Here is a 14,212-nt window from a genome sequence, read left to right as displayed (position 1 = left end):
GCACAGTGGTATAGAGGGCATGTCAAAGTGTGGGCAAAGGGTCTGTTTGTTTCTACGCAGAAGATCAAGGCCTAGCTTGGATACCCAGAAAATGAACTAAGATACGATATGAGGAGGAGCTTCCGGCATCAGCACTCTCTGGAGGACTCGTGCCGGGGGATGATCATCAAAAAGCCTCCACAGGGATCCGGACGATGCTGCGGTTGTGGCTGCATCCAGCCCACCGTCTCCTGGACTTGCCATAAGAAGGAGGAGGGAGATGTCTAGGCTGGCATGTGCATACAGTGAGACAACGAATTTGACTGGATCTCTACTGTTGGAACTCAACCAGGAGTTGGGAGGGGTGCAAGTTGTAGCACCCCAAAATCTCATGACTATAGACTATCTATGGTTAAAAGAACATATGGGATGTGAACAGATCCCAGAAATGGGCTGCTTTAATTTGTCTGATGGTTCAAGTACAGTTGGAAAATATCCATCATATCATAGATAAATTTTCACAAATGCCTAGGGTGCCTAAATGGTTTTCTTGGCTTCACTGGAGATGGCTGGTAATTATAGATTTGCTTTGTTTATGTCACCGTATTCCTATTATGTTAATATGTGTGTGGAAATTAGTTAGTAGTTTAAAACCTATACATACTTAAGGTACTATACAAGAAGATATGTCAAAGAAATAATCAATCCTCCCAAGTTTCCTTCATATGCTACATCTATAGCTTTTCTTCTTCCTTCCTAATTACAAACCTTAAATAGAATTCGTGCCTCATATAGAATTTACCGAGTATCATAATTCCTCCAGGTGGTAAAGATACCTCGAGACAAGTGCTGGGCATAGAAGCCACAGGGCATAAATCTGCAAAGAAGTAAAAAGCTAACCTTTGCAAACAATATGGCTTCTCTCTCACTTACCAACTTTACATTTCCCTGTATGGCCCCGGAAGATGACTGGTTAGCCAGAGACGGGTAAGATTCCTCAAGGGAGGAACAACCTAAGACAGGCACAGTCGCAGGGGGGCCATCAGGTGAGAATTTGGGGATCAACAGAGGTGAGGCTCAGAACCTCACCCCCCCCTGCTTTGAGAGAAATCTTCTGCATCCGTGGATGTCTTGCTGCCCTTGTCTAGCCTGGATTAATACTTAGTCCATAGGCACACACCTGATCATCTGATCATCTACATTTGCCTTCTTAGAGCACTAAACTATGTTTTCTACCTTTATCTTGCATCTACCTACCACTTCAGCATTTTATTAAAAATAAAAATAATAATAATAATAGGAGAAATGTGGGATCAACATATAAATCAAGTACAAAAATCAAATGAATATTCATATTTGACCTGATGGTTTATAGGTCATATTGCATGATCAAAACCGAAAGTTTCTGTGATGACTGCCCTTGTACTGTTCACCATGTAAGAATTTATTCACTCTGTAAGAATTCGTTCACCATGTAAGAACTTGTTCGTTATGCTTCAGAAGATTGGAGACTGACGAGAATTAGGCTTGAGATGGATTAATGATTGTACATTGAGCATTGACCCCCCTATACTGAATTTTATTGTTGTTAACAACCATTTGATCAATAAATATGAGAGATGCCCTCTCAAAAAAAAAAAAAAAAAAAAAAAAAAGCATTTCAGTAGTTGGGGTGAAGCCAGACTAATAAATATTTTTGCTCTACAATGAAAAAAAAAAATAAAATAAAATAAAATAAAATAAAAAAATAAAAAAATAAAAAATGAACAAGAACTTTTTTTATGTGAACAGAACGACTTAGCTTTCCATCAGAAAATAAACTTCCAAAATAGAAAGAACAGGGATGATGTAAAGCTGCTTGAAGCAAAAGGAAAAAGGAACAGCCGGCCTCTAAATGAGAAGGGCCAAAACCTGGGAAACCAACCCGTGGATGGAGGTGAAGCCCGAGGCGGGGACAGCCGCCTGCGCCAGGGGAGCCCTGGGCCTGAGCCGCAGCCCACTTTCAAATACTGACCATGTACAGAAACTAGACAATCCAGAGATTTTTTTTTAATCGGATGTGTATAAAAAGGATAGTGACAATAAAGATACTGAAAAGCTAGAAAGAGTTTTCAAAAAAGAAACTCTACAAAGAATTAAAAGAGGATGAGGGGGAAATGTAAGCCACCTTAGGCCTTTACTTTTCTCTCTTCCCCACCTTTTCTGCCTGCATTCACACGTGCACTACAGCTAAATCCCTACCTTAAAGCACTACCTTTGAAGATTTGTTTAGAAAACTAATTCCTCAATTACAAAAAATATAGCAGCCACAGACAAAATTAAATTTAAAACTTAAAGATAGATCATTGTAAACCACATCTGTGTTGCTTTCTATAGTCATAATAATGCTTAAGAAAATATTAGGTAAGATACAAAATACCATACATATCAATTGTTACTGGAAAAAAAATGAGTCAATGACTAGACAATATTAGCATTGCTTCATTTCACTGCACTGAGTGACCTTCACCACAGAATTATATTCTCTGTACAGGAATAATGATGTGACAATCATACATGACTTTCAAAATATTTCAAGTTATATTTCAAAGCTGTAACATATAATCCCAAACTTGTTGGACAATTCTAAAAAATTCAAGATCCATGTGCCAAAGTGAGATACAAATCTGACAAGAAATCATTACTAACTAAAGTTCTTTAATAGTACCTTGAAATTCTCTGTTAGTCTAACTATTCTCAACTTAATAATGTCAAATGCCCCAACCCAAAACATAGGATCACAAGAGTTTCTCAATCTTTTTGGCCTTCCCAATTTTCTCAATTATAATTCTATGAAACTGTTACCAGTCACAGCTTACAATTCACACAAAGAAAGAACCTATCAAGATTCAAGACGCCCACATTTGATAACCAAGACGACCTTCCTCAGATGCTGCAAAGTTCCAAAGGCACTAGATAAAAGTCTCTTAACTCTGAAAAAATGGCTATAAAAAATGTGTTTTTTATATGTTAAGATTAACTTAAAGGACTTCTAAGATAAATCAGAAAACTAGTAACAGGATGTTAAACAATTTTACTTGTTAAAAACATAAGGCTATAAACCCACTCATTCGTAATGGAAAGCCCATTAATTGATTCTAACAGTGACGTGACATGTTAAAGTACCTAGCTAATGAAATGGAAAGAAGGCATCAATTGCTACCTTAGACAAAAATGTGGTAAAAATTAAAATGGTACTTCCATACTCACACTGCAGCCACTCAGCAAATGGTTAAGATTTTTACAACTTGAATCACCTCACGATGAACAGAAGACCTTATATATATGGATGAAAATGTAGTTTCTATTTTTATCTTTATAAGTGGAAGGGTAGATCATTTTGCCATCCCCCACAGAGTCCACATTTAATTCAGAGAATTAGATGGAAAGAGACTAGTAAATGCCTTAAAGGAATACTTAATGTTTTTTTAATTAGCTGAGTTTTATAATAAAAATGGTTTTCAAAATTTAAGACAAAATAAGTGATCAGAGACAAAATCAGCAGTCAACAATGCAGACAGTAGTATCTTGAAAAGGAAAGATACTAACAAAAAAAAATAGAATAATACCACAGATATCAATGATATATGACAATCAAAACACAGAATCTAGATTGCATAAAAGAAAAGCTAACAGAAAAATAGTGATATCCTTTTCTAGTCTGTTATATCTGTGCTGACTATCTAGATAAAAAAACTAACATTTAAATCAAGCATTTAATGCCCATAAAGAGGCTACTGAGCACATACTTATTTTCTGGTATCATTAGCAAATAGGTGGCAGATTCAAATTTTAATAAACAAAAAATACATGAGCTAACAGTGAATATAATCTCTACCCGATTTGATATTTTATTCATCATTACAGATGAGCAGAAAGGATCAGTAGAAAATCAAATAAGGGGTAGTTCAGGAACTAACAGCATGAGCCACTCCAGAACATATTAAGAACAACTTAGAGTAATGTAAATCTTTGAGCAGTAAAACTCTCATAAAACAACACTGGCAAAACATTGCATCAATATAGATTTGAATTTTACAAAGACGGGGTAAATTACCACTTCTAACTAGCATTACACTCAGCAGTATGTGAAAAGCCAAAATGTGAATTACAAGAAGATGCATAACTGCCTTCTTCCAGGAGTTGGCACAACAGTTGGTGGAGGGGGGGGACCCGCACCCACACACATACATGCAGGGCTGAAAACTTTTGTACGTGGATTTAAAATAAGAGTGAAGCAAACAGATGCACAGACACTTTCATATATATATATATATGAAATAGGTATACAAATACACATTTGAAAAGAAACGTATATATCTGGCTATCATACCTATTATAGACATTAAAGAATCTACTAGCAATATACTTGCAAACTCTTTGTGTTTGGCAACAATTTTCCATTTAGCACAGATCATTAGTTTAACTTTGAACTTAACAGTGAAGCTATCATAGTTTTCGAGGAAGTGACACATAAAAACGTTTTATCACTTTTTGGATCCATAATGTATACATATACTCAAAAGACTGTTCCAAGAAATAGAAGTCTTCATGTATCCAAAGGCAAATATTATGCTATGAAATCTAAGATAAATTACCTTCAAAAAATAACATGAAAACAGCTGTTAAATTACACACTTGTCCAAAATCTGTTATATGAAAATAGAAAGCCACAAAAAACGATTAACAATAGCAATTACAGCCATGTTCACATGTTCTCTTTGTTGACTTCCTAAAATTATAACTAAACATGGGTAGCGACATTGTCTTGGGTTTTATATGGAATGATTCTCCCAAGGATTCCATCTATAAATATGCTTATACAGGAGAAGCAGCTGACACAAAACATTTTGATAAAATATCTCAATAATTGTTCCTTGAAGTAATCCCAATACTTAATTGTTAGTAAAGGCAGTAAAGGAAAACAATCTTACTCTTAAAACACACACACAGACACATACACACATGCTTACTTTTTTTTTACTGACATATTATTGATACACCATCTTATATTGGCTTCAAGTACACAACACAGTGGTTCAGCAGTTACCCAGATTATTAAATGCTCACCCCACGACTACAGCTACTATCTGTCAACACGGGAAGATGTTACAGAATCATTAGCTATATTCTCCATGTTGTACCCACTGTCCCTGTGGCCAACCTACATTATGATTGAGAATTTTTGTGCCCCTTTATCCCCCTCACCCTTCTCACCCATCCCAACTCCTGATGGTAACCACCAGTCACTTTTCAACCATCTATGAGTCCACTGTCATTTTGTTCATTTTGTTTTGTTTTGTTTTTAGATTTCACAAATAAGTGAAATCATGTATTTGTCTGTCTCCACCTGGCTTATTTCACTGAGCATACCTTCTAGTTCCATCCATGTTGTTGCAAATGGCAGGATTTTTTCATGGCTGAACACTATTCAACTGTGTAAACATGCCACCTCTTCTTTACACGTTCATCTACTGATGGACACTCAGGTTGCTTCCAAATCTTGGTTATTAAAAATAATGTGGCAATAAACAGGGGAGCATTTATCTTTTTGAATCAGGGATTTTGTTTTCTTCGGGTAAATTCCTAGAGGTGGAATTACTGGGTCACATGGTATTTCTGTTTTTAGTGTTTTGAGGAACCTCCGTATTGCTTTCCACAGTGGCTGCACCAATTTATATTACCAACAACAAACAGTGTGGGAGGCTCCCTTTTCTGCACCTCCTCAACAACACTTGTTATTTCTTGTCTTTTGAATAGTGGCCATTCTGACTGGTGTGAGATGGTATCTCACTGTGGTTTTGATTTGCATTTCCCTGATGATTAGTGATGGGGAGCATCTTTTCATGTGCCTATTGACCATCTGTATTTCTTCTTTGGAGAAATGTCTGTTCAGGTTCTCTGCCCATTTTTTAATCAGGTTATTTGTTTTTTTGGTGTTGAGGGATATGAGTTCTTTATGTATTTTGCATGTTAGCCCCTTACTGGGTAAATCATTTACAAATATATTCTCCCATCCTGTAGGGCGCCTTTTGTTCTGCTGATGCTGTCCTTTGCTGTACAGAGCTTTTGAGTTTGTTGCAGTCCCACTTGTTAATTTTTTATTTTGTTTCCCTTGCCAGAGGAGATGTGTCCAGGAAAAAAATTCCTCATGCTTACTTAAAAACACACACACATAACATGCATGATAATACAATCTATACAGAAACTGGGTATTCTCTTTCCTTCTGAATAAGAACATATTTTTAAAAACCTGATGGCTAAATATTGCCATATTAAAAACCTATAATCCAATAAAAAAGTAAATCTAATCAGATCTGACCATTAAATATCTTTACCCTAAGAATAAAACACTAATGGAATTAGAATTTTACTTGTAAAAGATACATAGAAAGCTCACCACTTAAGATTTGCTGTTGATTAGACAGAGGCGAAAGGAGAAAGATGTGCCTAACTTAAAAAGTGATACACGTATGAACCAAACTTATGTCCTGCATATGAAGTTTCTGATTAATGAATGCATGCTTTGTCAAATTCACCTCTTTTATGTCAATCTTCCTAATAATGTCATATACTTTCCTGACCTTGAACACCTGGCTTCTTGGAGTTTTATTTCCATTGTAGCCCATGTCGATTCCATTACTGGGAGAGGATGGACCAATTCGAAAGACATGACAAAATATCCTCACAATCCTTAAAAGGCTCTTCATTTGAGCATCATAATTACTAGACAGGCTGAAAATTAAAATTAAAAGAGATTACATGGAATGAAACAAATTACATCTTAAAATACTTACTTTAAAACATTCTCATCACATTGACAATCTGTTTCATAACTAGTAAAATTCCTTTCCTATTAGGTTAGGGGACAGAATGTTTTGTTTAACAAGAAGTTACCAAATATGCATTATTTGGATTGCAAATGAATGAACTACTAATTTTTAAGGCACCAGAATATAACCCATGATCAAAGCATAAAGCATGAAGGAAATCACCACTGTAGAACAGCCAGTTTCTTGCGCCACCAACTTCAAGGCAATCTACACCTTTCACTTCCAAAAGTATATTTGTAAATTAAACTGATTTTTTAGAACCCTGAGAACAGTTCACAGAGGAGCAATGGTAGAAATGTTGATTATGTTTTAAGGCTGACCCACAACTCAGCTGCAGTGGCTGACCTCTCTCCTATTCTACCCATGACCCCATTTCCTCTCCCTACCCCAGCACAGTAACCAGCTGTTCACATACGGAACATTCACAAGTTAAATGACCCTTAAGTGACTATCAGCATCAGGTGATTCCCCATATAATGGGTTATTATATAAGCCCACCTATAGGGCATTTACCCCACTATGAAAAAAAGAGAATCAAATCCAAATTAGCACTCAACCATAGTGTCTGGGGTTGTTCACCATCGTCAGTATCGACCATTACTCTTCCACAGAGAAACTGTAGGAATTAGGCTAAATATTTACTGAATCTATGACAGATGTGTAAAAATATTTTGTTGTCATTCAGTGGGTGGTTTTATTTTGAAATTGCTAACATCAGTTATGCTGTGTTACAACAGCTGCATGAAGCAGAACTACATTAACTTTTGGACAGAATGGTATGATTATATAAATTTAACTACAAAGCTTACCCTATCTCCCCCTCAGTGCATTTTACCAAGTTCATTAATATATTCCTCCATGATATTTTTAGGTATCCTTTAACTCTAAAAGATAAGGATAGTAATTTATTGCAGAAATAGAAAATACCTACTGCTAAGTATTCCAATTTGGTAAGTGCCAACTTACAGAGTATTTTCTATTATGCTGACATGTGAGTCAAAATTTCCTGATATTTTCACTTCGACATCCATGTTGTTTTCTCACTCTAAGAATTATTAAATTGTTGAAAATAGTCTGTAAAAACCAGCTATCCGTTACAAGTGTTAGTAAAACATAACTGTGTGAGACTGGAGAAGCTACGGCATGTCAGCAAAACCTTTCTGTTTTAGGAACTTTGAGTCAAACATCTATAGACTCATTAGTTAGGTTGCACTGATTTTACATCTTGGTTTTACAAAGTGTTTCTAAGTTCATATCATAAGATTATTGAGACTGACAATATAGAAATGTAGTTTTGTTGAAACTATTTCCTTCTCTCACTGGGTTGCAGTTCTTGGACCTCTTAAGTACAATGACACAAATTCTTTTAAGAAAAAGGTGTGAATTTGATTTTCCTCTGCAAAACTACCATGTTTATATAAATATGTAAGTATTTGATGTAGGGAACACTTGAAGAGTTATCATAAGAAATATTTTCTTACACAATGGAATCTGAGTATCTTCACCCATTAGTACAGGCTAATAATAGTTACTTTACCCAAATCAAACTTCTTCCAAGCTGATTGCTAATCTGAAAATGATTATTTTTCACTTTTCAGCCACTGAAATATCTCTTTTATAGTCTATAAAAAGATTATAAAATCCAAACTTCCTCATATCCTTCTCTAGTTGATCATAAAATAGTTTTTTCCCAAGCTACCAGGTCTCAATATAAAAGTTTAAAAATTAGTTTCCTAATTCAAAGCCTTATCAATGTACTTACCTTTGGTTTATATAAAAGTATACTTTCAATTAGTATCTTACTGAGCAAAGAGCTGTTGATATCTCTGTTCATATGTACATTGATAACTATCTTTACCTTCATCATAAATACAAAGAAGGAAAGATAACACCCTCAGTAAGACAACATCATGTGCAGAAGGGCCCTCAGTAAATATGTATTATCTTTAGCAAATATTCCTAGAATCGGTTACACAAATGGCTATCCATTTTTCCAAAAGTGTGCTAAATAACATCTCAACCTTCACTAATTATTTGAATCACTACGTATTTGAATCAATTATTTTTAATTACATTACACTGTGGGTTAAGAAACAAAATGATTCACATGTAATTGAACAAAAGGAGACAATCTGTGAAAGTACAATAAAAGATAAATTGGTTGGGGTAATAATTTTTGAGACCCTCTTAAAAATCTACCCTGGTAGCTCTGAAATATTACAAAATATATATATATTTTGGTCTCTGCCCCTAGTTCCTGGCACAGATCTCCTAAACCCTTGTGACTTCCTAAGTGATTACAACACTAGGAGCATTTTGTTCTAATATTTGGTCTATGACCCCTGTTCCTGACACAGAGTTCCTAAATCCCTTGCAATTTCCTGGGTGACAGCAGTGTCCTTTTTCTACTGACGTGACTTTGTCATTCAGTGGGTGGTCTGAATAGAGTCTGGTCACCAAAAAGACCAAGCCGTGATTAAAATCTCTGGAATTTTAAGCCCACTCCTCATTCTCCAGAGAGAAGAGAGGGACTGAATATGGAGTTAATGACTGACCTGCCTACATAATGAAGCCTCCACAAAAAGCCAAAAATATGAGTTTCCAGGAAGGTGAACACATCCGTATACTGGAAGGGTGATGCACCTCAACTCCACGGGGACAGAAGCTCCTGAACTTCAGACACTCCAAGACCTACTCTGTGTATCCCTTCATCTGGGTGTTCATCTGTATCCTTCACCATATTCTTTAATAACTAACAAAGTAAGTAAGTGTTTCTCTGAGTTCTGTGACCTGTTCTAGGAAAAAACTGAATCCAAGGGGAAGGAGTTATGAGAACCCCAATTTGTAATGAGGTCAAACAGAAGTTGTGGGTAACCGGGGGACCCAGTACTTGCAGTTGGCACCTGAAGGTGGGGCAGTCTCGTGGGACCGAACCCTTAACCTGTGAGATCTGATGCTGCCTCCAGGTACAGACGGTATCAGAGCTGAGCTAAACTGCAAGACGCTCAGCTGGTGTTCAAGAACTGCTTGGTACGGGGAAAAAAATCTACATGTCTGGTGTCAGAAGTATTCGAAATGTGGTCCTAGTGTATAACACAAGAGGAGGGCTGGATTTTCCCAAAACAGTAACAACACAATAAATTCTAACACAATACTGATAACCAACACTCACTACCAGTTCCAACAGAGGTATTTACTGTCCAAAAGCGGCCATAATATAAGATCCTATAAAGCATTTGAAAGGTAACATTTTAAGTGCTGAGGAGCCCAAGTTAGCAAAGAGCTGTGACTCTTTCTCCAGCTAGCAGCGTGGAGCTGGGAGGAATGAAGTCCTGTGGCAGCCAGAGGTGAGAGAAAGCCGCCACCTGCTCTGAGACTGTCAATGTATTAGGAGAAAGGAAAGGAAAACTACGAAGGGGAAAGGATCCATGAGGTGGGCCAAATCTGTAAGCTTAGAAATAACACATTAACCATTTCTGAATGGCTCTTTATTCCTACTTGGGGTGGCTAACTACACTCAGAGAGCACAGGTGCAGGAAAAGGCAGTATGCATAAATTCAAGTAATACAAAGGCATTAACCCTGTGGACCTACAGACGGACCTCATCAGAGAATCTCCTGGACACACAGAGAACGGAACTGAGGGGAAGGAGTGCTGAGGGTCTCCCGAGAAGTTGAACTGTTGCCTATACAGTTTTATGAATCTTAAGTGATCAAGATTCCTCACCTACTTTCTTGATTTTTCTTTATGTCCATTTCACTTACATTACTAGCCTAAGAAATCATTTTATAAAATTTTAGACACATGATGGCCAGATGCACTTAACTCTCTGTCTTTAGTCTCTTTAGTGTCCTCAGTAACAGCTGATTGCCCTGGTCCCTTGAAACAAAACAAATAATGGTAAGTCAGCAAATTTTTCGAACATCTTATAACTTGACAAAAGGCATCCAAAAAAATAAAGAACTCCCTGAAAAGCCTAAAAGGAGACAAAGCTGACACATACTAGTACTTATTGATCTGCTTAGATTTGGAAACACTTACCTAAGCAATTTATGACCATTGGTGGTGGCAACTTCAGCGAGGCCCGTCAGCATCTTTAAGTGCTGGCTCTCACTCTGCTGAGACAAATGCTCCAGGACCTGCCGTAACTAAATTTTTTACACACAAAAAAATGTGATTATGTAATAATTTATTAAACCTTATCAAGAAATTAAGAACCTATTAATTTAGTAAGTATCCCAAAGCCCATTGGCTCACAGCAAGTCCCTTATAGTTACCCTGCCCTGCATCAATTCAAAAGCTAATGCAGAGATAAGATGACATAACATCTTTGTACAAAATCACCCGGTAAAAAAGCAACAAAAAATATAAATAGATGGAACAGAATCACCATGTTTATTTACAGAAATCTAATTCCAAACTTCTAAAATTTAAGAGAAGTTTGCTGCAATTTTTCAAATTATAAATACAGAGCTATTATAATTATATTATAATTTATAAAATGTATAAAGTATTATAACTGTAAATGTATAAGCCATTACAAATACAGAGCTCAATAAACTAGTGATTACCAGTCATGATATGATACTCCTCCTTAGATGTTTTTTCCTCTACCTCTGGGAAAAAATCCAATTATCTTAAGAAGAGACCAAAAGCCCAAAGAAGATTAATAGGGTCAAATTTATTATTTTATAATTCATTAAATAATGATATCCTACAGTGAGTATAAGCAAATTCAAATTAAAATATTTACAATAATAAAATCATTAAGACATTTGTAAAATACTATATATATTAAACATGAGCAAAGCTTGTTCATTTAACAGGCTACTAGCACAATGATATTACCATATTTTCTCTGAGATTTTCATTCTGTGTCATTTGAATAATTGTCTGGAAAAGCCTAGGATGATACTGAATTAATACTTCACAGGTCTCTCCATATCCACCCTAAAAACAAAATTTAAAAATTATCTAGGTTTAAAAACAAAGTTCCTAAAGGAAAACACATTTCCTCTACACACAAGCCTGACACCAAATATGTGGGGTTACCATACCCAGAAATTCTCCAATTCTCCATGGGCACCAACTTGGTATCCCACAATTTAATTCCACTCTGATGCTAACTCTGCCCAGTTAGTACAGAACCCCCAGGTTAGAGACTCAGTCCCACAAGAGTGCCCCCACTTCAGAAGCCAATCGCAGTTCCAGGCCACCCATACTTCTGACTAATCATCTTTAAGTCAGGAGTTCCCCGGACCCCCTCCTAGAGTTCAAAAATTTGCTAGAACAGCACAGAAAACCCAGGGAGACACTTTACTTACTACTCCCTGGTTCTTATGAAGGATGCAACTCAGGATCGGCCACACGGAGGGTATGCACACGGTAAGGTGTGTGGGAAGGCGCACAGTTCCCATGCCCTCTCCCAGCACTCTGATGTGTTCACCAACCCAGAAGCGTTCTGAGAACCCCACAATCTAGAGTCTTAATGGAAGCTCCACTGCAGGGCACCAATAATTTAATATGGCCACTGGGGACGGAGCTCCACCCCTGGCCGCTCTCCCAGGGCTGCGGGAGGAGAGCCCACTAAGCGCGCAGCAGGCTCCGCTGGCAACCGGCCCCCACCCGGAAGCCACCTAGGAGCTTTCAGCCACTGCCAGTCATCTCCTTAACATGCAAAAGGGCATTCTTATCACTCAGGATATTCCCAGGGTCATGGAGCTCTTGTGTCAGAAACTGGGATGAAGCCGATATGTATTTCTTATATCACAGTTCCTTTTAAAGGCCATATTCCTCAAAGAATAAAAATCTTTGCACCTACCCCTCATGTGAAAAAAAAGTGCTTTTGCCAGTGTCAGTTTCTATTATAAAGTAAGGGGCTAAGTTCTTACCACGCTGACGGACAGTGACTGCAATGGGGTATGTGGTGGGGACTTGATAACGGGGGGAGTCTAGTAACTACAATGCTGCTCCTGTGACTGCATATTAATGATACCATAATAAAAAAAGTAAGGGGCTAAGAATATCTGTCAGCAACATACCTGTGCACACAAGTCCAGAGGAGTCACTCCGCTCCCATCCGGCAGATACTTGGCCCCGCGCACCAGAAGAATCTGTGCCGTGTCTCTCTGACCATGACTGCGCAGGAAGAAAACTACGTTAAAAATAACATAATTTAAAGTCTTACTCCATGAATTACGGGAAGTTAATGCAGATCAACAGAGGGTCAGCGATTTTCGAAGTCAGAGGAAGATCGGAGCTGCGTCCTCAGTTATCCGGGACACTTCTCCCAACGGGAAATCGTACTTCACTATGTACATAAGAAACTGACCTGTTAAATCGTGGAATTGAACTTGGGACACATTACCTACAATATGTCATATTTTGAGATAAGCAGCTGCTAATCAGGCTTATGCTTTTTTTCTTCCAGTCGCTTCCTTCTCAACTCTAGCCTGACATCGTTCCTATCACACACATCCAAGCCTCTGGACTTCTTAGTTCAAAAGAACCTCAAGACTCAAAACAGGAATACATTTTATGTCACTTAAACACTGGGTAAAAAAAAATAAAAAGGAAGGAAGAAGAAAAGGCAAATATCAAAGTAAAAGAAAGGAGTAAGGGAAGGGCTTAATTAGTCAAAACTACTGTCTAGCTTCCAACCTTCATGTTACCGACCCACGCAGTTTGGCTTCTGCAGACAGCTATGACCAGAAAGAACAATTCTCTAATCCATATGCCCCATTCTCTCTAATTGCTCTTTTTCTAGAAGGAGTAAAATTAGTAACGGCCATGTTTTTCAGCTAGGAAGAAGCTACTTTGGGGCTAGCAACCACTAGACTCTACATCTCGTTATTCAACGAGCTAATCTGATCCTAGATACAGGAAGTGAAAAGTGGGTTTACAATCCAGGGACATTAATGTCTAAAGCTTAGTTTTATGAAATGCCCACTGAAATCATAGAGTTTGGAAGACTATCTGATCAAAAAATTTTACTTAATAAATGAGAAAAGCTACCTACTCAAGCACAGGTGAAATCAAAACCCAGCTCTCTGGTTCTCTCAACCAACACTCTTTCCACATACTATCACCTGAAAAAGTATCACATTATGCAAGGAGAAAGACTATGGAGAGTTCCCAGAAACTTAAGAAAAAAAACTTACTCATTCTTTTCCACAAAATAACATTGCATAAAGTATAATTTATAACCAATTGTAATTGGGTAATTTTTTTAAAAATAGTATCCTACTATAAATCTGGTGACAGATGCTATAGGTATTCTGCTTTGTTGATACTTTACTGTAATACTACTTTCTTTAAGACAAATATCAGTAAGTCAAAACTAACTTTAGACCAATACCTAA

The 14,212-nt window shown here is 37.2% G+C and overlaps 1 protein-coding gene across 3 annotated transcripts in view; it reads right to left on the bottom strand.

Annotated features, from left to right (window-relative positions):
* The window catches only part of HACE1 (HECT domain and ankyrin repeat containing E3 ubiquitin protein ligase 1), a 96,263-nt gene that overhangs the window by 50,545 nt on the left and 31,506 nt on the right, over window positions 1-14,212 (bottom strand). For all 3 annotated transcript variants that reach the window (XR_012124705.1, XM_073220855.1, XM_073220856.1), the window contains 4 exons: window positions 12,893-12,989; window positions 11,700-11,801; window positions 10,893-10,999; window positions 6,603-6,753 (listed from right to left, as the gene is read on the bottom strand). Coding sequence is in view for 2 of the 3 variants with exons in the window: in XM_073220855.1 (XP_073076956.1) it covers window positions 6,603-6,753; window positions 10,893-10,999; window positions 11,700-11,801; window positions 12,893-12,989 (457 nt within the window). In the remaining variant the exon portion in view is untranslated. The remainder of the gene's footprint in view (window positions 1-6,602; window positions 6,754-10,892; window positions 11,000-11,699; window positions 11,802-12,892; window positions 12,990-14,212) is intronic.

This window comes from Manis javanica, chromosome 13, assembly GCF_040802235.1.
Source record: "Manis javanica isolate MJ-LG chromosome 13, MJ_LKY, whole genome shotgun sequence".
Classification (NCBI taxonomy): domain Eukaryota; kingdom Metazoa; phylum Chordata; class Mammalia; order Pholidota; family Manidae; genus Manis; species Manis javanica.
This window is presented reverse-complemented; position numbering and strand designations above follow the sequence as displayed.